This window comes from Falco naumanni, chromosome 3, assembly GCF_017639655.2.
Source record: "Falco naumanni isolate bFalNau1 chromosome 3, bFalNau1.pat, whole genome shotgun sequence".
In the NCBI taxonomy this organism is placed as follows: Eukaryota; Metazoa; Chordata; class Aves; order Falconiformes; family Falconidae; genus Falco; species Falco naumanni.
Genome location: NC_054056.1, coordinates 88,481,687 through 88,508,363, shown reverse-complemented (window position 1 = coordinate 88,508,363; position 26,677 = coordinate 88,481,687). Strand labels below are relative to the sequence as shown.

Sequence of the window (26,677 nt, the reverse complement as noted above, 5' to 3'; positions counted from 1 at the left end):
CTCTGCTACTTCCAGTACTGCATCTAAGTATTTATTATGGAGCAGCCTGCAACCTAGACATCCCACAGACTTTTCTGAATTATCAAGTCCTTGTTACAAATTCTGTAATCTGTGATAAAGGTAACCGTTATTAATGTGTCTAAGACTGCGCCAATACCACATCTCAATTATTTTTTGGTGGGGCTATGTCGTAGTTTAACCCTGTCCAGCAACCAAGCACCACGCAGCTGCTTGCTCACTCCCCCTCACACAGAGAGATGGGGAAGAGAATTGGAAAGGAATGTAAAACTCAAGGGTTGAGATAAGAACAATTTAATAGGTAAAGCAACAGCCATGCACGCAAGCAAAGCAAGGCAAGGAATTCATTCACCACTTCCCATAGGCAGGGAGGTGTTCAGCCATCCCCAGGAAAGCCGGGCTCCATCACACCTAACAGTTACTCAGGAAGACAAACACCATAATGCTGGATGTCCCCCCGCTCCTGCTTCCCCCAGTTTATATACTCGGCATGACGCCATACGGTATGGAATACCTCTTTGGCTAGCTTGGGTCACTTGTCCTGGCTGTGTCCCCTCCCAGTGTCCTGTGCCCCTCCAGCCCTCTCGGGCATTGCTCTCACATCACAGCCAAAACACAGCACTGTACTAAGAAGAAAATTAACTCAATCCCAGCTGAAACCAGGACAGGTTATCACAGTAATTCCTAAGAAAAGAAGTTGGTCACTTTCTAGTTTAGGTCATTGAAGAACTAAATTTTGCAAGTTGCTATACTGACTTTTTCTTTTTGGCATGTTCATAATAACAGAAAAGATAGTAGCTTGGACTGGAGATGATTCCTTCTATTTAAGATCTTTTCCACCCTGCTATACAATTTCCAAGAAGTGGATTTGGTTTTGGCCATTCCAGACTAATGTATTCTGAGCATGCAGGCTCTTTTTTAGATGTCAAGGATTAGTTATCTTAAATTACAACCATAGGTAGCAAACCAATCATAACCATTAATCTGTTATATTATCTATCATAATTCTTGTTCTTATTCTATAGACATTTCTGATAGACTAGGTTAGATTCTTCTGGACTACATGTTGTTGTTACAGGCTTTTTTTTTGAAATATTTTTCTTACTAGATAGATACTGTACACTGTATACCTATTCTGTAAATTCACATCAGTTTTTCCTGTTAAAAAGAATAAACATCACCAATGAGGAACTGCTGGTGTTAGAGATAATAAGTAGAAAAACCAGCGGAGATACCCTGTAATGCCCTATGTAAACACTTCTATCTCTGTCTGGCTGGCTATCAAGTTGTCACTGAAAAGTCAGTATTAGCTGCAATAGTTAGGTCTAATCAAAATACACCATTGGCCATGATTAATTGACCTAAATGGAGGAATTACCTGGTCATGTGGATACTAATTCCAGAGTTAGCTTGTTTATCCATACCATAGTGAAAACCTTCAACTCTTTTCAAAAGGACATCAAGCACTTGAACTGTTAAATCTTGTGGTGATCAGTGTAAGTTAGATCCTTAAATGTACGCTTTTTTGAAAGTATAAGTCTCATTAATCACTCAGATCTTTTAAATCATTGTACTTATAGTGTCTTTGGTGGAAGTGTATTAAAAACAAAAGTAAAAGTATTTTGAAATTTTGAAAACTCGTGTTTTAACTCAGTACTAATAAAAATTTTGTTTGCATGACAAAATGTAAAAATGGAACAGGAATATCTGAAGAATAATAATATACAGCTACACTACTGAAGGTGTTTATGAAATTGTTTTGGCCGGTGATTTATTAGACTGTGATTTACTAAGCTTTCAGGTTCATAGAAAATAATTGTACTGTAGCTTATACTATGTACTGTTGCTCAGGACCATTAATAATTTGTCGATAAGTTCTCTTAGAGGAACTGTCAAAAAATGAACAATTTTATCTTAGAAAACAGTACGCTTTCTGAAATTCTGATTATCTTAATAAAAATCTTGCTTAATCTTTGATGATATATGGATTTTCTTTGTTCTTAGTAACTGGTGTCAACATAATATACTGTTTTCAAGACCACTCTGTCTTCCCAAACCAGCAAAGATGTGAATTGGTGAAGTCCATTGGTGTATTTAATACACTTTAAGTTAGCCCATGCTTTATCCTTTAGAGACAAACATACAACCATGTGACCTAGTGCTATCTATGCCGTAGCCAGATGATCCATATAGCATAGCATTAGTAGCAGTTAAAAACTAAAACAAAAAAATCTCTTCATCATCATCGAGCCCCCCCTCAAACCTTAGGCATCTAGTCAATGACATTCAAAATCTAGAAGGTGATATAGCTCATGTGCTGAGCACTTACAGGTGCTGTGGTCTCCTGCAGAAGTGGCAGGCCCCCAACAAATTCCTAGCATCACTACAGCTTTCATCACCAATGGATTCTGTTTATCTTTTTTCTTACAATTATGAAAAGAGAAGGTGGAATTACGGTGAAGGAATTTTTCTGCTGGGAAAAATATGTTTAAAGCATGGTTTAAAATTTATTGATAAATGGGACATAAGCCTTGAATTTCAGTTTGTGATAAAAAATATTTTAGGGTAATTTTTTTTCTGGGTTTGGGTTTGGTTTTTTTGAGGGGTGGTGCGGGAGTGTGTCTGAGAGTGTGTGTATTCCAAAATGAAGTGTTTGAGTGTTCTTCTGTATTACTCCTAACACTGCAACTGAACTGCAGTGTTTGTCAATAGGCTAAGAATGGGAACTAACATACACATCTCGTGCGAGCAGGTGCTTAGTAAAGATAGATTTTGCCTTCTAGTTTCCTGGAGGTTAATATGGACAATGAAGTAAGATTAAACAAGAGTTTTCTTTATTTAAAAAAGAATAGAAAGAGTGACTCACATAAGAGAGTTCAAATACATAATAAGCCACTGCAGTGGGGAAAGGAATAATTGGTTCCCCTCACCCGTTGCAGGTAAAACATGTTACAGCCTTATAGTAAGGGAGATTCAACTCTAAGGCAAACTTCACAGCAGTAGGATAGTAAAGAACTATAATAGAGAGGGAAGTAGTGGAACCCATTGTCTTCCAGCTGTGTTTTCCTGTGGCTACCGTGAGAGGTTACCATGACTTTCATTTTGCTTCAGGACAAGAAAACCCTGTCTGAAAACTTCACTTGAATTAGCAGTATTTTGTCTTCCTAAACTTTAAAGGAATGGGACATACCACTGATTTTTGAGTCTGTGCAAAAGGTCTCTGTTGGTGTCCCAGACATTATGTGTTAGAGGGATCTACTTCACTATTTCCTTGTTCCAAAACAAATTAGTTCCTCAGGATGACAGGTGGCTCGCCAGCACTGCATTGTCGTTGCTGAAGTACATCAAGGCAGAGACACATCTACTTTCAGTACAGAAGGAGGAGGGAAATTCATGATTTCTTTAATAGGTTGCCTCAAATGTAAGAAAATCCTGCTCCTTTGTTCTCCTGCTGTGTCTGCCTCATTCTGTTTCTTTTCCTCTTTGTTCTTTTACCCACATATCTATTTGTGACTTCATTTTAAAATTAAGCTTCTCTTCCATAGTTCCCAGCGTTTGGACTATGCACAGCAGAATCTGAGGGATATATTTCAGGTATCTGGCAGACTGAGCCGAAGTCCTTCAAAATTTATTAACAGAAAACTGAGGAATCTGAGGAATGCAACAGGACCCAGATTTGTTGTCTCTTATCTTGTTTCATGATCCTTTCCAACAAGGACAAAACACTAGTAGCATTTAGTAGCACTAAGTTTAGTGATGCAAAATGCTACTAGCTCTCAAGCATTTACCAGTTATTAGTCTTGGAGGTTCATTTGTATGACTTTTCAAAAAAAAGAAACTTGCTTTCAGGGTGTCACTTGACTTTCTAGTGAGTTGGCTGTGTCTTCTAGTTGCTATTTTGCAGGCTGAGGGAAGACCCAGATGGTCTGATTCCTTTGTTCAATGATAGGAAGCGACTGTATCAGGCATCCTGTGTTTAACTTGTATTTAAGTCTTCCTAGAAGGTGAAAGGCTACACTGATCTCTCCTGCTGTTTCTGAGCCACCTCGTTTCCTTTTCTGTGCCTGCAGTGTCACCCTGCTAGGTTCCAGTTTTTCCTCTGTCCTCCACTTCTCCCATGAGCTGTGCTCCCCGAGCTATTTTTTTCTGTCTGTCTGCTTATAGCTTTTCTGATTCAGATATCTCAAGGTTTAGCTGCTGGGAAATTTGGTTACCTGTAACCCGATACCTCTGTCTCCTGCAGTTATGTCCCAGTGAGGATAGTTTTGAGTGGTGATAGGTGGTCTGACAAGCCTGCCAAGCAATTTTGTGTGCCCTTAGCACCTGAAAGAGATTCATGAAAAACCCTGCTTTATGTCTATATACCGAATTCATGCTGAGAAGGTGGCAAGACAGTGGAATCATCTTAGGCAATAGTGACACGCTGCTCAAAAGTATTTTTCTTCCTGACTGACCCCATTTGTTTTAATATCACTTATTTGAGAAGACGAATCTCAAAATAACCTAATTCTCAAATATTCTTGTTGTAAATAGTAATTCAAAGTGACTCTACGTGCCACATTGAAATCAACCCACTCTGTGTGAAACTTATTTCTTACTTCCATGGTCTTGTTTCCACATATTGCATTGCTCTTGCCAACCTTCCAGCTTCAGCTGGACTTTCAGAGCTATCTTCCAATAATGGAAGGAAACCCAGACTTCCTGTGCAAAGCAACATGTAAACTAAATTATTTGTGTGATAACCCAAAACTAGCACAAACTTAGTGTTCACAAGTTCACTCTTGAAGCTGAAAATGCAAGAAGTCAGGAGTGTGTAAAGGTGGATGTAGATACTTATTGTAGCAATTAATTAATATTGAAAATAAAATCATCTTCCTAAATATTAAACAAAATTTTGCTCTTTTTATGAATGGCTTCTGTATATAGAGATAGTGTGGAGGTGAAAGAGGTTAGGCTGAGTCTTAATCCTGTCTGTACTGTATCTCCCTGTTGTGTGGAGCTCACAAATGTTGTTGAGATTTTGTCTGAACTTCACTATGGGAAGGTAAACCTGTTTATTTTAGAATTATCTGAACTTGTAACCTGGAGGTTTCCCCTATCTTAATTGCCAGTTTGATCTTTTATTTACACCGAGCCAATGCTATAATACATATTCAGTGTTAGTAAAATGAACCATAGCAATGAGTTAATCCACCTTGAGATTCTTCACTGGATCTATAAGAGAGGAGTGCACTACCAACATGGTTAACCCGCCACACAACTGAATTGGGTGGACTCTGCAGGCTAAACTTCAGGCTGAAAGTTGCAAGCTCCACAGTTTGGTGTTAGGCTGTGTATAAACCGTGTGGATAAACAGATAAAAACCCCTGGAAGTGTTGTATGAAGCAGACAGCCCACAGCATACTGTAAGGCGAGAGTGGGTGGGTAGCATTCATTAATGTAATGATTCAGAACCCATGAACTGGGATGTGATGCGTTTGAAAGAGGTGGCTGAACCATTTTTTTATTTCTTTATTATTTATTCACCCATTCATTTTTTTTTAAAGAACAGAAAATCAGATTTATGGGGTCACGGGTATTTTGTTACTGGGGAGAAAGTTGCTGCAGCAGTACCATTTAGTGTATCTTGTAGATTGGCAATATATGCACCTTTCATTCATGTGAGTAGTTCCAGTCCTTAGATGAGAAGCTGAGACGTTTTTAAAGATGAATCAGTGAGCTCATTGCCTCAAAAGTCCCACACTATGTTTTGTATAGGCTAGATTTGCAGAATATTTAGAAACATTAAGAAACCGCAGCTACTTGTTTATAAAACATTTCCTGAAGAGGACGGCATGTTTCAGAGGATTTTTCCAGGTGTTCTTAAGATACTGGCTTTAAAACGTAAAGCTTTCAGTTATTTGGACAGTGCCTTCTCCCTCTCACTTCTACACAATTAGGAGCGTAAACAGTTGGCACTAAACCATCTTGATTTAAAAAGGAAGATCCTCTTATCAGGCAGTTTCCTGTAAGTGGGGACAGACTCCTACTTCACTGTCTGCTGGCCACCTGCTTTGCTTATAAGTAGGCGATTTTGATATTCTTCTAGAAAAGCTGAATATCTCCCCACCATCTCTTTTAGATCTTTTGAGAGGTGATAATAGTATAGTGTAACTGTGGGAACTATCGCAGATTCATTATTGTAGTTGGTGAATATTATTATGGACCTGGTGGACAGTCAATTATATGTGGCATATATTATAGATTTTACACTTTGTCTGCTTTAAAAATTTCTTGAAGTACCTAGATCTAGGGTTAGGTGCTTCATTTGTAACTTCAAATAAATACATACATTAAATAAATAATTGAAGCAGGCAGATTCAGATAGTAAACAGGTCTGGTTTCTGGGTAGAAAACACTGTAAATCTTAAAAGAGCAAATCTTTAATAAAGGAGATGGCATAAAATCTCCCCAAAATTTCTTCTTTGCCCCCCAAAAAACCCAACCACCCCCCAAACTTACAGGATTTATGCTTGGCAAATTAGAAACTTCGTTATATGTGGTACAAAATTAATTATTTACTGGGGAGCATTTTCTTTACCTCTAATTTCTATTTAATAGCCACTGCACTTGTCATTGCAGGTATGGTTACAAAAGTATGGCTACCTTCCACCAACTGACCCCCGAATGTCGGTGTTGCGCTCTGCAGAAACCATGCAATCAGCTATAGCTGCCATGCAGCAGTTCTATGGCATTAATATGACAGGAAAAGTGGACAGGAACACAATTGAGTAAGTAACCGGTACTGAACTGCTCTTGACTTTTCTGTTTCGATCAGGGTAAAATAGAAATGGAAAAAATTGTGTAACACGTGAAGCAGGGTGACTGGGATATCCAAATAGTGTTGCAGCTTCAGATGGGGAGTTAAAATGTTTCTCTCTTTCCTTGCCTTTTTTTCCTCTTTTTTTTTCCATTTCCCACCCCCCCACCCCCCCCTGTTTTTCTCCACCCTTTTCTTCTGTATTTCATGGTAGCAGGTAGTCACTTGCCTAACCGCTCTCTGCCTTTGGGCATGTGACTATAAAGAAAATGTTTCAGGGTTACTTAAAGAAAGGGCCAAAAGATTATCAGTGTGGAAGTGGAGAAACCTGCTTAAAATTGTCAAGAATTCAGGAAATGTTTCACAGTCAAAAGAGTCTTTTCTTACTGGAAAATAAAAAGTGTAAATTTCCTTATCCTCAGTGAAAACATTCCCCTGGCCCATTCATTTAATGGTTTCCAGTAACAAAAGACCAAGTGTGGTCATTTTAACATGCAGTGAAACTGGGTTAGTTTTGCATGCTGTTTGCAATTCTGAAGTCGTGCAAGGCCAGCAGTGTCTGATTTTACTGACAGACTGAACACAGAGCAACTTTGTGAAACAGAGCTATTACAGGACACTTCAAACAACTCTGTACTATGCCAGGTTTTTAAAATGTGCCAGCAAAAAGTAGTAGCCAGAGTATCAGTACACAATAAAGAAAATGTATCTGGGATTAAGACAACAGGACTAGGGCAGCGATTGTCCCCCTGTACTCAGCACTGGTGTGCTCTGCACCTTGAATTCTGTCTTCAGGTTTGGGCCCCTCACTGCAAGAGGGACGTTGAGGTGCTGGAGCATGTCCAGAGAAGGGCAACGGAGCTGGGGAAGGGTCTGGAGCACAAGTCTGATGAGGAGCAGCTGAGGGAACTGGGGCTGTTCAGCCTGGAGAAGAGGAGGCTCAGGGGAGACCTTGTTGCTCTCTACAACTACCTGAAAGGAGCTTGTAGGCAGGTGGGGGTCGGTCTCTTCTCCCAAGTAACAAATCATGAAACAAGAAGAAATGGCCTCAGATTGCACCAGGGGAGGTTTATATTGATAATAGGAAAAATTCCTTCACTGAAAGTGTGTTCAAGCATTGGAACAGGCTGCCCAGGGAGGTGGTGGAGTCACCATCCCTGGAGGTATTTAAAAGACATGTAGATGTGGTGCTTATGGCCATGGTTTAGTGGTGGACTTGGCAGTGCTGGGTTAACAGTTGGACTTGATGATCTCAAAGGCCTTTTCCAACCTAAACAATTCTATGATTCTAAGATTTGAAGTGTTTGTTGGACTCATTCCAGCTAAAATGCAATAAAGATTATCTTATATTTTTAGAAAGTTACTTTGCTTGAAAAGCAAACAATAACAAAATAGTACTGTCACTATATATATTTCTCCAACATTTATTTCATTGAAATATGTTTCTATTATTTCTCTAAATTTTTTCGGGGGGGGGAGAGTAGGAGGGAATCCTCCTTCATTTCCCATTTATGACTCCCAACCCAATGTGTCATCTTTCATTATTCTTTTCTGGTAAAGTAGCTGATAGGAATGATTTTTCTATCATTTAGAGTTTAGGGAAGAGACTACTCAAAACGCTGGCAGGATTGGAAAAATCATTTTATTCTACTGGCACATGCATTATTGCATTCAGAAACAACAAAGCAAAGCAGATTTTGGGGGTGCCTGAAGGGGAGGTGATTTGATCACACATCCCTCAGTTCAGGAATTTAAAGGACCTTAGAACGTGCAGTGCAATAGCAGTAAATGCCTTGTGAGAGAAACATGTTCAAAGGTAAGTTTATGATCCAATCTGCAGGCTGGGGAGACTGGGCTCTTTATACAGTTTCAGTGACTTATCCTTAAAGGGAGAGTACTTCTGTACCAGTAACTAGTAGCCTTTTAAAGACATTAAAGAATTAGTGGCAGGTTTGTAAGAGGAAATATATTTTACTAAAAGAAAAACAGTCTGTTCACAGCTGTACAGAGAGGACAGAAAGTGGTCACCTAAGGAAAAGCAGAGGCCATCTCTTAATTTAGGGTATCAGCTAGCATCAGTTGTTTGTTTTTTTTTTAAAAAAAAAACCACAAACCAAACCAAAACTTTAATTGCAATAGAAAGTGGTTCATGTTTGCTAAACTGGGCTTGTTGGCCAGCATGTTGACACAGTTGTCTTCACTTCTGCTATATAAAATACAAAGGAATCCATGTATGTAGCAGTCCAAAACATTAATTTTGCCATGTGGTGCGTAGTGAGTCTTCCAAACCTTTTGATGCATGATTTTCTTCTACACAGAAATATGTGTTAGAGCATGACAATTCTTAGGTACGTATAAATCATGCTGGATGAATTCTGCATTTACTTACATATTTGGAGTTGCATTAACTTGAGTCAAGTTGGGAACAGAACTGTTTCATAAAGACTTGTCACATTTGCATTGATGTTGAGAAAAAAAAAACAACCCAAAACTCATTAAACTAAACTGTGTCCTCAGGTTACCATCAATTAGCACCACTTTCTTGGAATATATGACTATATAACAAGGGATTATTTTTTTCCTTCAGTTATTCAGTTATGGCAGTATTTTGTAAATGTTTGAAATAATTTTCCCTTTCATCCACGCAGGAAGTATATATACTCTCTTTGGGCTGGAATATGTGAGAGTTTATGATTTGGGTTTTTTCTGGGATTAATATGTTATACTCACACACAATGCTTGGATTACAAAATAAAGAATACAGCAGGAACCTCATAAAAAACAATATGTTAATCATCCTGTGTGTGAGGATTTACCTGCTTCTCTAACATGTCTTGAAAAGAGATTAAGCTGTGCCTTTTCATCTTCAGAAGGACAAACATTCAAAAGAAGTTATAGTAGTAACTTGACAGGATCCAACTTTGGGGATATTAACAGAGAAGTAATGTCCTGCAGCTTCATCATCAAACGTCTAACAGGATTTTCTTGCTCTGGAAAAAATATAATCCCTCAATGATATTTTCATTTGCATAAATATGAACACTGTTCATCTTCCCCCTACTACTCAACATTCACTTGATTTTGCTGTATTTTTTAATTTGTTCCCAAGTGACTTGAAAAGCATCATGCATGCTTATTGCTGGCAGTAAGGAAAAGTGAGTGATAGAAAGAGACATCATTATAATGGCATGAAAATATGAGGGACATTCTGAATACAAGTGTGATAACAAAGGCAAACCCAATGAAAATAGTGTCTGACATTTGCATGGGATGCCACAGTATTTTCTGTGATTCATTGATATATTTCCAAACACAGTCAATGATACCTTGAAAAGGAGACTTCTGAAAATGGACCCACGGCTGGCATCCTGTTCTTTCACACCTCTAAACCAAATATATTAAGTAGAAAAAGACTACTTGTTGTCTTTTCTCAAAAGTGCTACACATTTTTTTTTCCAAAACATGTTTTGCAGTTTAAAGAGGTATATCACAAACTTCTTTGTATACAGGTAAAATAGTTGTATATAGGATGCTGACAAAATCTATGCAATAGTAACAAAACATTAATTTTATTTTAATGTCATTCTTTATAAATAAATGGCAGATGTACTTCTTTTAATGCTCAGATGAGCTTCTAACCAAGTTTACTTCAAGGTTCATAATTAAACTGTAATAATCTCTGCTGTTTATGTATTAATTATCAGCCACAGAGTAAGAATGAACAGTAAGTTTTGAGCTGTTGAAATCGACTCAGTCGTCCTTTTATTAGTAATGTTTTTGTACAAGAGCTATAGCTAAGGTCTTGTACCCTCAGCAAACATTCAATGAGAAGCCTTGCAGACAAGTCATCATCAGTAAGGGCTGAAATACAGTATCTCAAATCTCTCTTTGACAGCTTCCTGTTGCTTAGAGGGGTCTCGATGAAATCCTGTAATAGTGGAGTACAGTAAGGAGGAGTAAAGATGTTTAGCAAACATATCTATATCTCCTTACAAGAAGTTTAAGAGTATTAGTCAGTAGTTTTCTTAAATAAATATCTGTAGTTTTTCCAGCCACTAAGTCAAGTTGGACTCTCCCTTCTGTTTTCCTTTTTTGCTATAACTCTGTCAAAAGGAAAACCAACCCCCAAAAAAACAACAGAACCAACAAAAACTTTATTCAGCCTAAGCAGATTTTTTCGATTAGGGATAAACAAGGTGGGGAGTTTAACTAAAGGTAGGGGATTTTAATGGTTTGACTCCATGTTGGACCAAAACTTTTTCCTGAAGGCTTAAAAAAATGAGTAGAAAGAAGTAGATTCTTCCTCTTAACCCCCAAAGAAGAAAACATGGTTAGGCAACTGGTTTTAGTTATGAGAACTTCAGTTTCAGCTCTGTCTCTGCTGGAAAAGCATTACAGCTTTGCTGCTTATTTTTATTTGAATCTTTTCACATTTTCTGTGAGTCTAAACTCTTTTAATTCTCTTGACATATATAGCTCCTCAAGATCCAAACTAATGGACCTAAGAGAGGAATATGATGTGGCATAGTCTAAAAATAGAGTTTGTTAGTCACAATTAAGCCTCTTTATTGAATTCTGATAAAATATTAATTTTGAGGGGCTGCTACATAAAGGATTTCTACAAGTTCAGAAACAGATGAAAGAAAGGCAAAGTCATTACCGTTTTAAAACAAAAAACCAATTATTTTAAAAAAAGTATTTAAAAACCCACAAGCAATCAAGAACATGTAAGACCTTGATCATAATATGTTAAAAGCAGCTATATTTGGAACAAAATAGAAATGAATGTTTTATTTGTCAATTCCCCCCAGATGGAAGACCATATTACACACTAAGTATCCCCAAATGTCATGAACATTAATGATTACTAGACAGAATTCTTCCTCCCAGTCAGCGTTAAGAACAATTACTGTTTCAAAAATTTTTATAACATTTAAAATCAAAAAGGAAAATTTATGTGCCAGAACTTGTTAACAGTTTGCCTCATTTCTGTGCTAGAAAATACCAAACTCCAATACTAATAATGTAATTTGTTTAAAATTCTGACTGCTAAACTTAGCTCAGCTAAGATCTAGGTGATGGATTTGGTGACACTCCAACTCTTCAGCTGCTGATTGCATCTTCCCTTAAATTTTACATGAAGATAATTTCCTGAAAGCTAGTGAACCACTTGTGCAAATGCTTACATTTGATTTACGTTGGTATATATATTGTGTGTGAGCCACAGTCCTAGTCCTCATGTAAGAATAGCAGGAACATTAGCGGGCCAGACAGCGTGACAACATGCAACATCCCCAGCCCATCCAAACCAATAAGGATACAAGCATCATGTTCTTGATAAGTACATACCACTTCAAAATCAATGCAAGAACAAATTGTGACTGCTTGAATTTCGTAATGTGTTATTTTGGGCTACATTTTGTTTTGCTAAAAATTTAAAAGTAGTCCTAGTAAAATAATACAATGTTGGATTTTGGATCCATGCTACCTACTGGTTTTGACATTTTATATTAAATCTTAAGTAGAAAACATTTACGCTAACATTTTCTGTAAGACTATCGAACCTTTGACATAACTTGAAAGATTGTTTCAATAACAGCTCTGAAGATTAATTTTTAAATGCTCAGCTTGGAATATCTACCCTTATCTGCCCCTGGCTTCCAGTGAGCAAACCCTGTGATTAAAATAAGTGTCTTTATCAGTTAAGCTAAGTAACTTTTTTTGGGGGGGAGGCCTAATTCAATTGATTTAAAGTCATTGCCCATGAAACAATACAACTAGAATTGATACATTTTTGTACAGTGTTTCTAACACAATGCAATAATTATTTGGTTTTGCTTTATTCCTTGCCTTTCTTTTGATGTAGTGATATCACCTTAAGGTGAGAACACTGATCTTTTGTTATTTATATGTCTTTTTCTGCAATGTGTGTGTGCAGTTTCAACGGCATAATTTAAATGTACCCTGTCACTAAAACGCTTGGTAACTGCATGCTGATCTAACATGTACTGTGAAAAACTATTATTGACTATGTGTCTAAAACTGTTCTGAGATCTGAGCCAATTTTAATCTCAGCTGCTGAATTGTAAATATGATATCATTTTACTAAGAAGAAAAGAACTGCCCTTTGTTCTGTAGCTTAAGATCTACTTCTTTCCTTAGTTTTATTTTATTATTGGAGCAAATTAAACTTTTCAATAATATTTCATCCCAGAAATTGCTAACATCTGCTTTGTTGCATTGAGACTTCTTTTAAAAAGACAGAAGAACCTGAAGTGAAGTTGCAAGGTATTTCAGCAAATACTGGTGGATAACGCTTTATAGATTTTGCAGCATTGTCTTTGCAGACACAAGGGAAAAAAAGATTGTTTTCCTTGCAAATACAAATAATAATCAGCTGGTTTTATTTTGTAAATATTTGTAAAAATTAATAATTTTGTAATTATTCTATCCAGAAATAAGCGCAAATCATTCTGTGTTTCTTATTTGAAACAGGTAACTATGAACTCAGCGTTTTCAGTTGAGGCAAATTCTAAAGTTTGGGCTTCCCCACTTTTACTACTTGATGGATTTGTCACCCATCAAAGTTTTTGCAGGCACTTCTGTAGTCTTTATCAGTGCAAGTGGGGTGCAGTGCCATCTCAGTAATATTATTAAAATTTTGTATTTTCCTACATGCTGGTGATCTTAACTCCTACTTACGTAATTAAACAATAGTTTACTATATATCCATAGCTACAGAATACATGAAATAAGTCTGGCTGTACTTTTAAACCTCTTCACACAGGTTTATGAAAATGAGTGTGGCTTATTTTGTCTGGATTAGCCCACCTCTAAAAAAACATTCAGCATGCATTATGTTATGTCTTGTATAAGTAGGTGTAAAACTGAAAATGTATATCTCATTCCTTGAGTATGGAACGGAAAAATCAGTGATTTCATTTTACAAGGACATGTAGTGGTAGGACAAGGGGTAATAGCTTTAAGGTGACAGAGCATAGATTTAGATTAGATATTAGGAATAAATTCTTGACTGTGAGGGCGGTGAGCCCCTGGCAGGGGTTGTCCAGAGCAGCTGGACATCCCTGGAAGTGCTCCAGGCCAGGCTGGATGGGGCTTTGAGCAGCCTGGTCTGGTGGAAGGTGTCCCTGCCCATGGCAGGGGGTTAGAACTATGTGATCTTTAAGGTCCCTTCCAACCCAAACCATTCTATGACTCAATGATTTTATGATTTTTGCCCTGCAAATATACATACATAAAGCTTGTGTGTGTATACTTATTTATAAAACAACGCTTAAATGACAGTTTAATGGTCAGAAATTCATTTGTGTGAGCCTGTATATAAAACAATGCTTAAATGCCAGTTTAATGGTTAGAAATTCATTCATGCAAGCCTGTATACGGGGTATGATTATTCTTGTGGTAAATACCATCGGAAAACTATAGCTTTTCCATCAGTAATTATTTGGCATGATAGAAATAAAATCAAATGAACTGGAAAAGTAACAGAAAAGATTTTTCTTTTACTTGTGCAGTGAATGTCTTAATCTTACTGTCTTCCTGATGGCAAATTGCAGCTATTCAGCTCATATAAAATAATAACTTCAGCTGAGTATTATTCACTTTTACTCAGGCTAAATAACTCCTTACACTACAAGTGAGAAACAGTTTGCTGATACTGCTGTTGATTTTTTTGTTGCTTTTGAATTAGATATCATCCTAATTTTTATATATTTGGGATGCTGACAATTTTTTTAAAATATTGGAATATATTGAAATACTGAAAGCCACTGTAAAAACCAAGCACTTCTGTAGAAAGCCTGGTGCTCCTGCAATGGTAATTTTGCTCCTGTTTGCTTTAGACCTTTTCAGCTTGAATTTGTGCAGAGTTTTAAATAGTTGTAAACAGTACTCTTGAGTTAAATATCTCTGCTTGGAGCTTACAGTTGCAATGAGATACTCTTTATTGTGTGAACAGACAGTAAGATAGAAAAACTTGATAGTATCATAAAGTTAGCAGTTTCAGTACCTCAAATCAAAAAAAAAAAATATTCTGGCAGTGACTAGGCTTTTTGACTAAAAAACCTCACATGTTTAAATATCGTGACAATGAGACAAAAGACAAGGATCACAGAACACAACAAATAATTTAGGAACTAGTGATCTGAGTCTTTGCATATATACTTTAACTTCATCTTCAGCATCCAAGCTAGTAATACAGATCATACTTAACCTTGGATGAATCAAAATAAATTATGGACTGTGTAAGACTTGTCCAACTGTGACGTCTTTGTTTAGAGGTTGTAGCAAAATAAACCCAGGAAACATAACAGCAGTGAAATTGATTTCTGAATGTCATGGGCCACAATGAAGTTCCACAAACTGTACATCTGGTTACCAGACAACTGTTCCTTCTGTTAGTTGCTGTTGCATGTAGACACAAAATTGATAATACCATAACTTCAAAAAAGTATGATGTTTTCATTAGTTGGGTGCAATGATTATAATTTTTCTTTCATGTCACTTTAATTGTGTTTCTTGCAGCTGGATGAAGAAGCCTCGATGTGGTGTGCCTGATCAAACAAGAGGTAGCTCCAAATTTAACATTCGTCGGAAACGCTACGCGTTAACAGGACAGAAATGGCAACACAAACATATCACTTACAGGTACCAAAGATACTTGTATAGATACATAAATTTTACTACTACTGCTGACTTTTAATTTAAAGTAAATATGAATTTCTGAAATATTTTTCAATATTTTGAGAAGTTTATTATTAATGTGCGATACAAAAATGCTGGTTTGGATACCTCTTTGAAAAGTATGTATGTATTACATAAGAACCAAATCATTTTCTTGGATTAATATTGCATGCATTTAGTAACTGGTAATTTCTCTGAAGCTTTCAGCATCGATTTAACACCCAGTATGTCCTTAACCTTACTTTCAACCCTCTTGGCAGCTTCTCAGTGAACATTACTCTGAAACTAGGAGCACTGTAATGAAACTCAGATCTCTCATTTAAGTATGTAAAATAGGTTATTGAAAGGAGTCAGTCTCGGCAAAATGTAGGTGCCTGTGGTTCTGTTCTAAGTACAAATGAATTTGATCATAATTTGGGGAGTCACTGTTCCAACCATTGCCTGCCTGCATGGTGATGGATATAGGGGTACATGTGGGGACGTACATCTGTATAACTCTGGAGTCTGGCATGTGGTTTACACAGTGTGTTGCCTACTGCCCAAACTGATCTTTGTGGCCAAGGTTAGATGCAAACTGTGTACTTGATAGAGCTCTGTCATCCAAAGAAAGTGTCATGTATGTAATACGACATCCATTATTTGTCAGCAAAGCAAGGTATCCAATACAGCCTGTTTGAAAATTTACACAGCCTCGTTGGGCTTCCTGTAATATCTGACCAGGGTAAGTTCCAAGGGATAAAATAGTTTTCCAGGTCATTAACTGGTGCCATCATTCATGAACCCATATAAGTATTAAATTTTAAGTTTTTAAGCTGTAATGGTCATATAGACTGTTCTTCATACCACAGTGAAGAGATAATTTTATTAGTAACTCTGTGTCAATACTATGGCTTATGCCTGAATTAGAAAATTCCATTTCAAGACATTACACACCGATTTAACTTCAAGCAATAGAGAACTGACTGCCTTGTGATGTTGCATTGGTGGGAGTCCTTTGTTGTTAAAGCTAATGTAATGCACAGTCGGTGAGAATAAGAATGCCCACCTACAGCACTTTACATTTATCTGCATTTTAAAATTTAAATGTAGTACATGCGCACACGTATGACAAAGCATGCGTGGTCACCTACAAATACGTGTCTTTTTCTATAGCTGTGATTTGTATAGTCTGATTCTCTATTTCATTACAGGATTTTTTACAAGTCTAAATCCTACCACTCGTATGTCTTCTGTACTGTCACCCAAGGCATTAATCACAATAACAAACAAGGGGGCCTGGTATTAAATTATGTGGCAGCTGCCTAGTAATCTTTCTCACTTTGAAGAATTTATAGCAATTCTTTACCTCTTGCCTTCCCTCTTGTAAAATCTTGTAAAATTCACTCCAGTCAACCAGAGCTTTGAAGTGAATAAGTCTATAGTGAATTACAGACTTAAAGATATTTAAAGTATAAACCCAAAATTTTATTGGAATAAAAAGTACAATATTAATTTTTTCTGAATGAAAAAATAACAAAGAAAGTAAGGACAACAACAACAAAAAATAAATAAAATTCTTTACATGCTTCTCCTCACCCGCTTTGTTCTTCCCAGCAATTCACTGCTTACAGGCATAATATCAGTTAAATGAATGACATTTTAAGTTGCTTTGTTCCCTAAACTTTTGATCATATCTCTAGCATCGCTTGTCTGCTCCATTTTTCTCAGTGCCACTTCTCAGTCTCTTTATAACCTGCAGGTTTCCAGATGTGTTCTGTGTCTTCCTGGCCAGTCAAGCCTTGTAGTCTGAAGCATGCTTAGTAATTCCTCCAAAGAAGGAGAGATTTCTCCCTAATTTCAAGTTCTGCTACCTCTCTCACTTTTCTGGAAAACAAAACCAAAATGAAAATGCCACAAAAAAAACCCAAAACCAAATCCTGCCCCCATGCCCTGAACAGAAACACAGAATACAGAATAAAAATGATGCCATCACAGTTATCATAGGGTGCATTCACCATTTTTTCTGAACAGGAATGGTAATAGCAAAAAAAAAAAATTTTGGACATACCCATTATGTTAAAAAGAGAACAAGAGATGAGCAGAACATGGACCTTGATAGCAATTAATGGGTTTTCCTAAAATATTTGGTGGCTTTTATTGCCAAGGGTTTTGATTGGAGTAGAGTAAGATTTGCTTTTGCAATTTGCTTCTTTGTTGCTTATTTCAAGAAAAAATTTAATATAATACTCTTGTTGGACTCCATGAAAACTGCAGATGTGGACAACTTCTTTGTATGCATCACTGTCAAATAGGTGCAATTCGACTGCTAAGGGGGGCCCTTTGAAAGAGACCAAAAGCTACATTTACCACTTACTATCTGTCTGGCTATTTGATCTCAGACTATATACTCAGATGCTCTATTTAAATGAAATAAAATCACTTCAGGCAAAACATCAAGACATTATTAATGAAAAAAATAGCATCGAATTCACATATAAATGCATTTTAAACTGTATCTACTTATATTTTTACTCTAGTATTTTCTGTTTGTCCCTAATAATTGCTCCTGACACTTGTTTAATTTAAATTAGTTAATGTTCTTTGGAATATATTTCCTCTCAGATTGTCCTTGTAATCGTGGGTAAGAGGATCAAAACAGAGACACATGTGACATAGTATTTTTTCTACATTTCTGTATTTTCAATTTGTAATTTTTCAAACTGAAACATTTTTCCCAAAATTTCAAGATTTAGCTTCAAAGAAGTGACTTGCTATTATAATTTACATGAATAATGTCCCTTTTGGGTGCATGTTATATTTTTAGACTTAGGTGAGAAGTAGTCTTAGAAGACAATGTGTGCAGACAGTATCAAAATGAAGATTTCGTGTATTGGGATTGTCAGCATGGAATGTGCATTGTGCTGCATTAATTATGCTTTGTCTACCTTAGGGAACACAGCTTTCTGGTTATATGAACTGGTGAACAGTGTGTTTGTTAGAATTTCTGTTCCTAATGAAGTTACACAGCAATATTACTTACTGTATCTTTCCTGCCTGATATAGTTCATGCCAATATACCTTGTAAACATTACTAGTACTTATGTTGTGTACTAACATGACTTTTACAAAGAGAGAAACAGAAAGTGATTAACTGCAACTTAACAGCCAAAAAAGTATAGCAGTGAAGGAGAACATCTAGAGTATGTGAAAATTACAGCCCCATTACAGAACAAACTACAAAAATCTTAATGATATGGTCTTGATTCTTCCTTAGTGTTTTAGACCATATCAGGTTACAGAACAATCTCTGAACATTATGTAGAGTCAGAGAAGAAATCAATGAAACCTATTAAAGTATTTTAAATTTTTTTTTTTTCTAACAGTGTGTTTACAAAGACACAAGTCTCTCTCAAGACACAATCACCTTCTTTTTTGCTAGGGAAGTAAATCATCCAGTACTTTAAAGAAGGGGCAACAATGTGAATCAATAAAGCAATCAGCTTTTAAAAATAGAACATAAATGTATATATATATGTCCATTTTAGACAGAGAATTTAGTATAAAGTCTTCCTCATCAGAATTCTGTGCATACTATTCACAATTTTAACTCCAGCAGTCAGTCACTGGTTAATTGCTCAGATTATTCAGTCTGCAGAACACTTTTGCAAATAAAATTGTAGAATGCTCTCTAAAAAGCCAACCTTTGCCTTGAATTACAACCATTACTTAGAACTCATAACAATTTAAAATAAAATAACAATTTAAAAGCTATTCTGCCTCATTTTGCTGTCTTGAGGAAGGAAAGAAAAACAAATTTGATTGTTCAGCAATATGTAATAATTTAATTGGTGGAGGCAACTTAAATGTAGATGGTCAATAGCTTTATCCCAAGCCAACTAGAAATAATTTAATCTTTTTCTTGACTTCAGTGGACATTGGGTAAAGCCCTAGATAAATGTCTTTTTCCTTTCTCAACAAGTTGGATACATCCTGGGTTTCAGCTCTCCAAAATACCAACAGAAGATTTGGACACGTCTAACCTGATACTGTCCAGTTAAATGAAGTAATGCTAGCTTGGAACTTCAGTATGCAATAAAAAGTTCTATCTAGGTTATTAAAAATAGAGTTTTGTTTCTGTGGTCTGAATGATCCATATTTTATGGAATATGGGAAAATAATTTTTATTGGATATTTAAAAACCATGGTAAAAAATAAGAAAATACTGAATTTAGAAACAACTTAGAAAATAATGTTGATTCAAAGTAGCAATAAAGTTTTTAAATAAAATAATATTTTGAGTGTACTGCTACAGAGGAATATTTACAAAGTATTTCCAAAATCAAGGAATTGCACACCTTATTAATCATACTTGTCACAAAGTCAGTATAAGCTGATTTTCCTTGATTTCAGTTTGCTCATGAATAAAAAACAGGTCAGCTCTGTGTCCATATTGAAATGATAACACAAGCTTTCCGTTGTGATCATGATCACACTGCATTATTATTGAAATATACAGCTATGCTCAACATCAAGACATATGTGTATTTTTCCATGCAAAATCAAAAGCATAAATAAGGGGAAATAATCAGAGTGGTTTAGGTTGGAAGGGATCTTAAAGTTCATCTAGTTGCAACCCCCTGCCATGGGCAGGGGACACCTTCCACTAGACCAGGTTGCTCAAAGCCCCATCCAGCCTGGCCTGGAGCACTTCCAGGGATGGGGCATCCACAACTACTGTAGGCAAGCTCTTCCAGTGTCTCACCACCCTCACAGTCAAGAATTTCTTCCTATTATCTAATCTAAATCTGCCCCTTTTCAGCCTAAAGCCATTACCCCTTATCCTATCAGTACACACCCTTGTATAGAAGTCCTTCTTCAGCTTTCTTGTAGGCTCCCTTTAGCTGTTTTTCAGAGACGCCAAGAACATCCTAACTGTAACAAATTTGTGAAAAACTGAAATGTCTGAAACCTTTTTTTTCCAATATGCTAGTAATATTTAATGCTTTAATTCAATTGTACCTGACTAATGTATTCTGAAAGATGCCGGAAGCATTTGCACTCTGGTTTTTCCCTATGTACATATGAGGCCTACAAGACCTTAAGGCAGTGGAAATACCTAACTGTATGTTCTAGAACCCTACCTTACCAGTTTAAGTCAGTTATGAAGTTTGAGGTTCTTAGCTCCTCACAGTAGCATAGAAGATGTGTGCAGATTTGTATTGAGAAGTGATACCACCAGATGTGGAAAGCTTTCCGAGTGGCGTGGTGAGAAAATTTTCAGGGTTCTCTGAAAACAGATGTTTTCAAAACGACACATCCATGAGTTCTTAACATTCCTACTTAAGTATTTTACTGGAACTCTGATGATTTATAGCTGCAAATCTAGGAAAATAATAATTTATACTAGGAAGACTACTTATTTTCTACTGTAAAGTTCTAAACCGTTAAGACTACCATAGGGTTGTAACCCTTAAGGACTAATGGGACAAGGATGGTGTGATTCCTCACACTAAGCATTAGCTTTTTGTAGCAAACATGGATGCAGAATTAGATGCTAATTAAGGCTCTATTAAACATTCCTTTGTTATTATAACTGCATCTCCTATCATCTTTCAATCAGAAATACCAGAAAAAATGCAATTCTAGTACACATGAAAGTGTCTGCTATCTACCTGCTATTGCCATTATAGGCAATGTTTAGAAATCTGAACAAAATGGAATAATTCAGTTCCTGAGGGTTGATTTAAGCATATTTATCCCTCTGTTAAAGCTTGGTGTTTTTCCAAAGTTCAACTTAAAGGTAATGCTTGGCCTTTTCTTAAAGTATTATGTTAGTGGTATTATATAAGTTAGCATTTCAGACCTCTGAATGGAAGCGAGGAGGACATGTAAAATATACCTAATAAAAAGAGATAAATTACACTGTGGTGATTATAAAATTTCTGTAATGAACAAAGTCTAGATGACTGTAGCTGTGAGAGAGGATTCCTACGTAACAATCAATTAAGACAATTAGTTATGATTTTCCGCAGTGTAATTAGCAAAAGAATGCTCTTCGCTATATGCAGTTAGTGTCAGTCTTTTTCATATAAAACTTGAAAATTTTAGAATATCAGTACTCATTTAGTACTTATCTACTTCAGCAATGCTGTAACAATTAAATATTTTAATATTAATATGCTATAATTGTAAATATTTTTGTTGCATTTTATTAATTTTAAATTACTTGGTAGTAAAATGTGACATGAGATTACTTAGAACATCTTCCCTGTAGAAGTATTTATCTGTCAAGTATTTTGTATCCTGGAAGTCTCATCTTTGCCACTTTTCATCTCCTTTTAATGAATTATGGGGAGAATATTACCCATGAGACTGAAGAGGCAAGACAATTACAAATTCTTTCCAAAGTGGCAGCAGTAGGTTGATTTAATGTGGTCACAGGAAAAGAATATCAAAAGCAATAGTTCTGACTTGGGTTTAACCAGCTGGAGCAAGAGCTATATGAACTGAGATCACGCTTTTCATAGAAACATTCTTAGGTTATAGATACACAGTTAGCAAAGTGAGACTGGAAAGAAGTTGAATCTAAGAAAGCCCACATCAGTGAGAGATTAATGAAGCAACTTGATGGAAAGTATCTCTAGAGAAATGGTGGAGCAAAATTAAATATACCTTTGCCCAGAAGTAATCTATTAATTTCAATAAAAGTAACAGTGGCATTAAAAAAAAAAAAAAAATAGAAATGCCTTATTTCAGTTTAGGCTTGATTTAAGGCAATGGCAATAAGAAGGTAGTTTCAACAAGTTATTCAAATTTAAGCTGTGTTTCAATTCATTTTATCTTAACTGTTTCATATCAACTACCGATCTATAATTGGCTTGCTTCAAACAGATTACTGACCACATCTTTTTACCTACCAAATCAGTTGGGTTTCCCGCTCTTTTATCTTCTGTGTCCATTCTTTCTTTAGAATGGGTTTTCCAATTTGTGACTTTGCTCCAAGAAAATCTTGGAATGTTTGAGAGAAATGGCACTGTAGAAATACATTCCTCATTTATATTTAGTTGTTATCTTTATGTTCTTAAAGAAATAAAATATCATCTTGCATCATTATCATTACCTGATAATTCTAAAAGCACTCATTAGTATCCAGTCTAATCAGCACAACACGGTAGTAAAATACTGTTAATCTTGTACCCTGGATATAATGCACAAATGAGCATAGAACCAATTTAAAACCAGTATTTATTATATGCAGTGGAGAATAGAAGTATCAAAAGTCTACAGGCCATAAAGAAGTCTGTCACTAAGTTATTACTACTCTTGTGGAGGCCATTACTGCTAAGGTAAGCAGTAAGAATAAGCTTTATGTGTTTTGAGCTTTATCTAGCCTTTGCTGAACTGCCTCTTGGGTCTAGCTTGAGTCAGAAGAGTTGATTTTATATACAGAATTATGGCAATTTACGTGAAAAATATAACGAGCTGTTCTAATGACAGCACAGGAAAGAAAAAGAAAAAAGTGAAATTTAATGGCAAATATGTGTTACTTAATGTACTGTATTTAAATTTCAGATGACTGATTTTACACAGCCAAGTGAGGTATATCCTGACAGCCTTGCAAGGTTCCTGAAACTGTTGCAGCCAAAAATGTGTTACTGAAACTTGGATAATTTTTTTGAGGGTATTTTGGGAGAAGGAGCAGGAGGGGAAGGAAAACCCAAAGCTTTTCTGAAATCAATGGGACTCTGAATTTTAGAATTCAACAGTCTCCAAAACAAGTTGTACTCTTCAGGCATCTGTAGAAATAATAAATCAGTGTTAAATGTGCATATCACTGATGAAATCTTATTCTTCTTGTGCAAGACATGAATATAAAAGCTATAACACCTAAAGCAACTATCAGGTTGAAAACCATATTTGTATCAAACAGCAATAATAACCACAAAACACTGTATTCGGTTGATGCATAGCTCAGGTTGTCTAAATATAACAGCTTTCAAAAACTGCACAAAACATCAGTTTTCTAGTTTGTAAACAATGACATTGAAGTAAACGTTTCATCTACAGATCATCTTTTGCTTATTAAAATGTTTTCCCTTTGGAAGGAATTGTGAGTATATTCTTCAGCCTCTTTATAAGGCTGCACTGCTGATCTTGTCATGGTCAGCCCTGGATCCCTCTCTCTATTGAACATCTTTTCTGTGAACTGAACACTGGACTTGGAGGTTAGGAAAGTAATACTTAGGAAACGTTTTCTTATTGTGATGGCCTTTGCCTTGCGATTCTGCCACCTTGCGATAGGAGTGGTTCTGAGTGGGCATGTCCTCCACTTATTTTTATTTGAGCTCCATTATCTGGATATGTGGAGTGTAAAATACCCAGTTCCTCTTTTTTTTGTTATCAGTGACAGTTACAGCTGTTTCAAGTGATTGCTCACTTTAAGATGAAGAGCCATATGTAATGGGAAAAGGGTTCATATAAGACTTTATTGGCTATTGCAGTGATATGTCTAAACTGAAGACTTTTAAGAGATGAGTCCTAGAATCTTGGATAGTTGATACATTGTCTGTTTGGACTGATCTTACTGTCATTCCCCTTTGAGGTTATATGATCAACATCACGAAAGAACTGTAAAATAATCTGGATTTCATATGTCAACATTGGTGCATTATTCTAAGCAAAGTTCCCAGCTAGACAGCGTCAACATTTGTGTTAGACACAGTATTGGAATTTTTCCTTTTAGGATTTAAAATGGCTTGCATGAAGTACATTAAAATGGACAATCATTTTCTGGAAATACTCTTATATTCAAATAACTACTGATTTATTTCATTTCTTTTAAAAGCTATATCTTCCATATAATCTTGCCCTTTCCAGAAAGTTGTTTTGGAAGCTAGAAATCTGTCTTGTTTTAATACAGAACGTATGCTTTGAAAAATCTTTCTTCTTGACAGTGTAGGATGCTATTTCAAAAGTAATTTGATGGCTGATTCTCCTGGAAAAGGCCTCCCATCATAGGTAATCATCCCATAGGTAATCATCCCTAGTTAATGTGTGTGAAACTAGCAAAATGGCTCAATTTTTCATATGTAATGAATGACTAAAACTTAATTCTATATACTGAAAAAGCAAAAACATGTAAAGTGATAAGGCTTAAAATGTGAGTCAAACCCTTTTAGACCATGTAATTAATCAAATTACCACCAATACAAAATTCTAATATTTTTTGATCCATTTCCTCATATTCCATATAACAGTATAACACCATCCTTCTGCTCTGTTTAGAACCCCCAAAGTGTGACTTTCACCCATTACTAAGATTCCTAAATACAAAATGATAAAAAAACCACAAGTGTATCTTTCAGATGAACTTTTCCTCCATCGAAATATCAGTTTTCTAGACATACTCTATTTTCTATGAAAGCCTGTTGATTTATCTGCTGTATTCATTATATGTAGTAAATAACATAGGCTCTAATCCTTCAATGAACTGTGCTTGAGACAAATCATGTGATTTAGTGACCACACTGGAGGATTGACTAAGAGCAAATTCATGTTTGTAAGTGGCATTCTTCGCATAGCAACAGGTTAACTGTTATCGAATTTTTGGTAGTAGCAGTGTAAGTGGGCCTTTGTGAGATGTTTCAATTTAGTGCCATATGACACTCTGGTTGTAAAATCCTGTACATTCTCAAAGGGCACAGGATAAGTAGTTTATGAACTTGCTAACTAAAACATATTCAAAAAGTAATTCACAAAGGAGGGAGTTTTCAGAGAGGGGTTCTGCAGGGACTGATAGTTGGTCTAGTGCATCCAATATTTTTTTTAATCACCTGAAAATCTACACAACATTGATCATAGAATTACTGATGAGTAAGTAACTATGAAGAAAGGGCATCACACCAAGCAATTTGAATCACATGACATTTATATCATATAGAGTAAGGCTATGCCTGCAGATTAGAGGAGTTTTTCTCTCTGACAGTGAGGTCAGTACTGCAGTACTATAATTGTGACAGAGTCAATTTTAAAAATGCACTGCAAAATTGAAGTAAGTTCAATAAAAATCAGAGAAAATATTTAATAGACTGGAGAAAACCTCTTATAATAAGACATTTAAAGATTTGAAACAATTTCAAAGAGACAACAAAAAGGTAGTGAGTTTGCAGTACAGAAATCTCTTTTAAATGTCTTTTCTTTGGGGAAAAAAATTTCTTAAAGTTTATGTGTGCAAAAGAGAAAGGCAGAACAAGGACCAATGCTACAAGCCACACAAATAGGAGATTAGGCACAAGTATGTAATGACTGGTTAAATAATCTATGGAACAAAATATCAAGTGAAGCAGTGGATTCTCTGCAGTATACAATCTTCTAATCTGGCTTTGTTATCCCTTTGGAACATGCATACTACCTGAAAAGAAATAACGCTTTGGTTAGACTAGCATTATTGGACTCAATACAAGAATATTTTTGAGTGGACATTAAAATCAGCAACTTTATGTTTTCTATATGAACTATGAACAATGTATTATATATGTGAAGTCAGATCTATAAAATTAGATTTGAAGGATTTATTTCCATTTCTATAAACTTAAAATATGTAATCAAGCACATTTAATACACTGAACAAATCAATCATTCCAGGTTTATTCATGAAAATATTTTTGTTCTCTATTAACATGCCATGCTGTGTAAACTTACATAAATCTTACATATACTCTAGGACTATGTAATTTCTTACATTTGTGCTGGACGTTCACTCAGGCATATGTCAAATGAACAAAGAGCATCTGATTGCAGCAGTTTCAGAACAGACAAAAATCTAACAGAGTTTTTGTTGTCCATATGAATTGAGTAAAAACTCTGGAGGATATTGGATAGGTCTGAAATTTATTATTGCCATTCTTTTCTTAAATAAATAAAAAAAAAGTTGCTGATTTTTTACAGATGATTCCACTATAATTTACTAGTAATGGTGACTCTGAACTTAAATGTGATTGGCTTTTGCCTTTCTTTTATGTGTGTAGTTTGAAGAAGTAGTGGGAGACTGAAATTTCTGTTTGAATTTATATTTCTGAATTAGCACATAATTGTCTTCTATAAAATTATTTATCTGAGGCATTCTACAGTTTTATGCAAGATTTATATAAGTAATCAGATCATGAAAGGACGTCTTAG

The 26,677-nt window shown here is 35.8% G+C and overlaps 1 protein-coding gene across 1 annotated transcript in view; it reads left to right on the top strand.

Annotated features, from left to right (window-relative positions):
- The window catches only part of MMP16 (matrix metallopeptidase 16), a 194,453-nt gene that overhangs the window by 86,656 nt on the left and 81,120 nt on the right, over positions 1 to 26,677 (top strand). The window contains exons 2-3 of the mRNA XM_040586220.1: positions 6,640 to 6,788; positions 15,362 to 15,484. Coding sequence (XP_040442154.1) covers positions 6,640 to 6,788; positions 15,362 to 15,484 — 272 coding nt within the window. The remainder of the gene's footprint in view (positions 1 to 6,639; positions 6,789 to 15,361; positions 15,485 to 26,677) is intronic.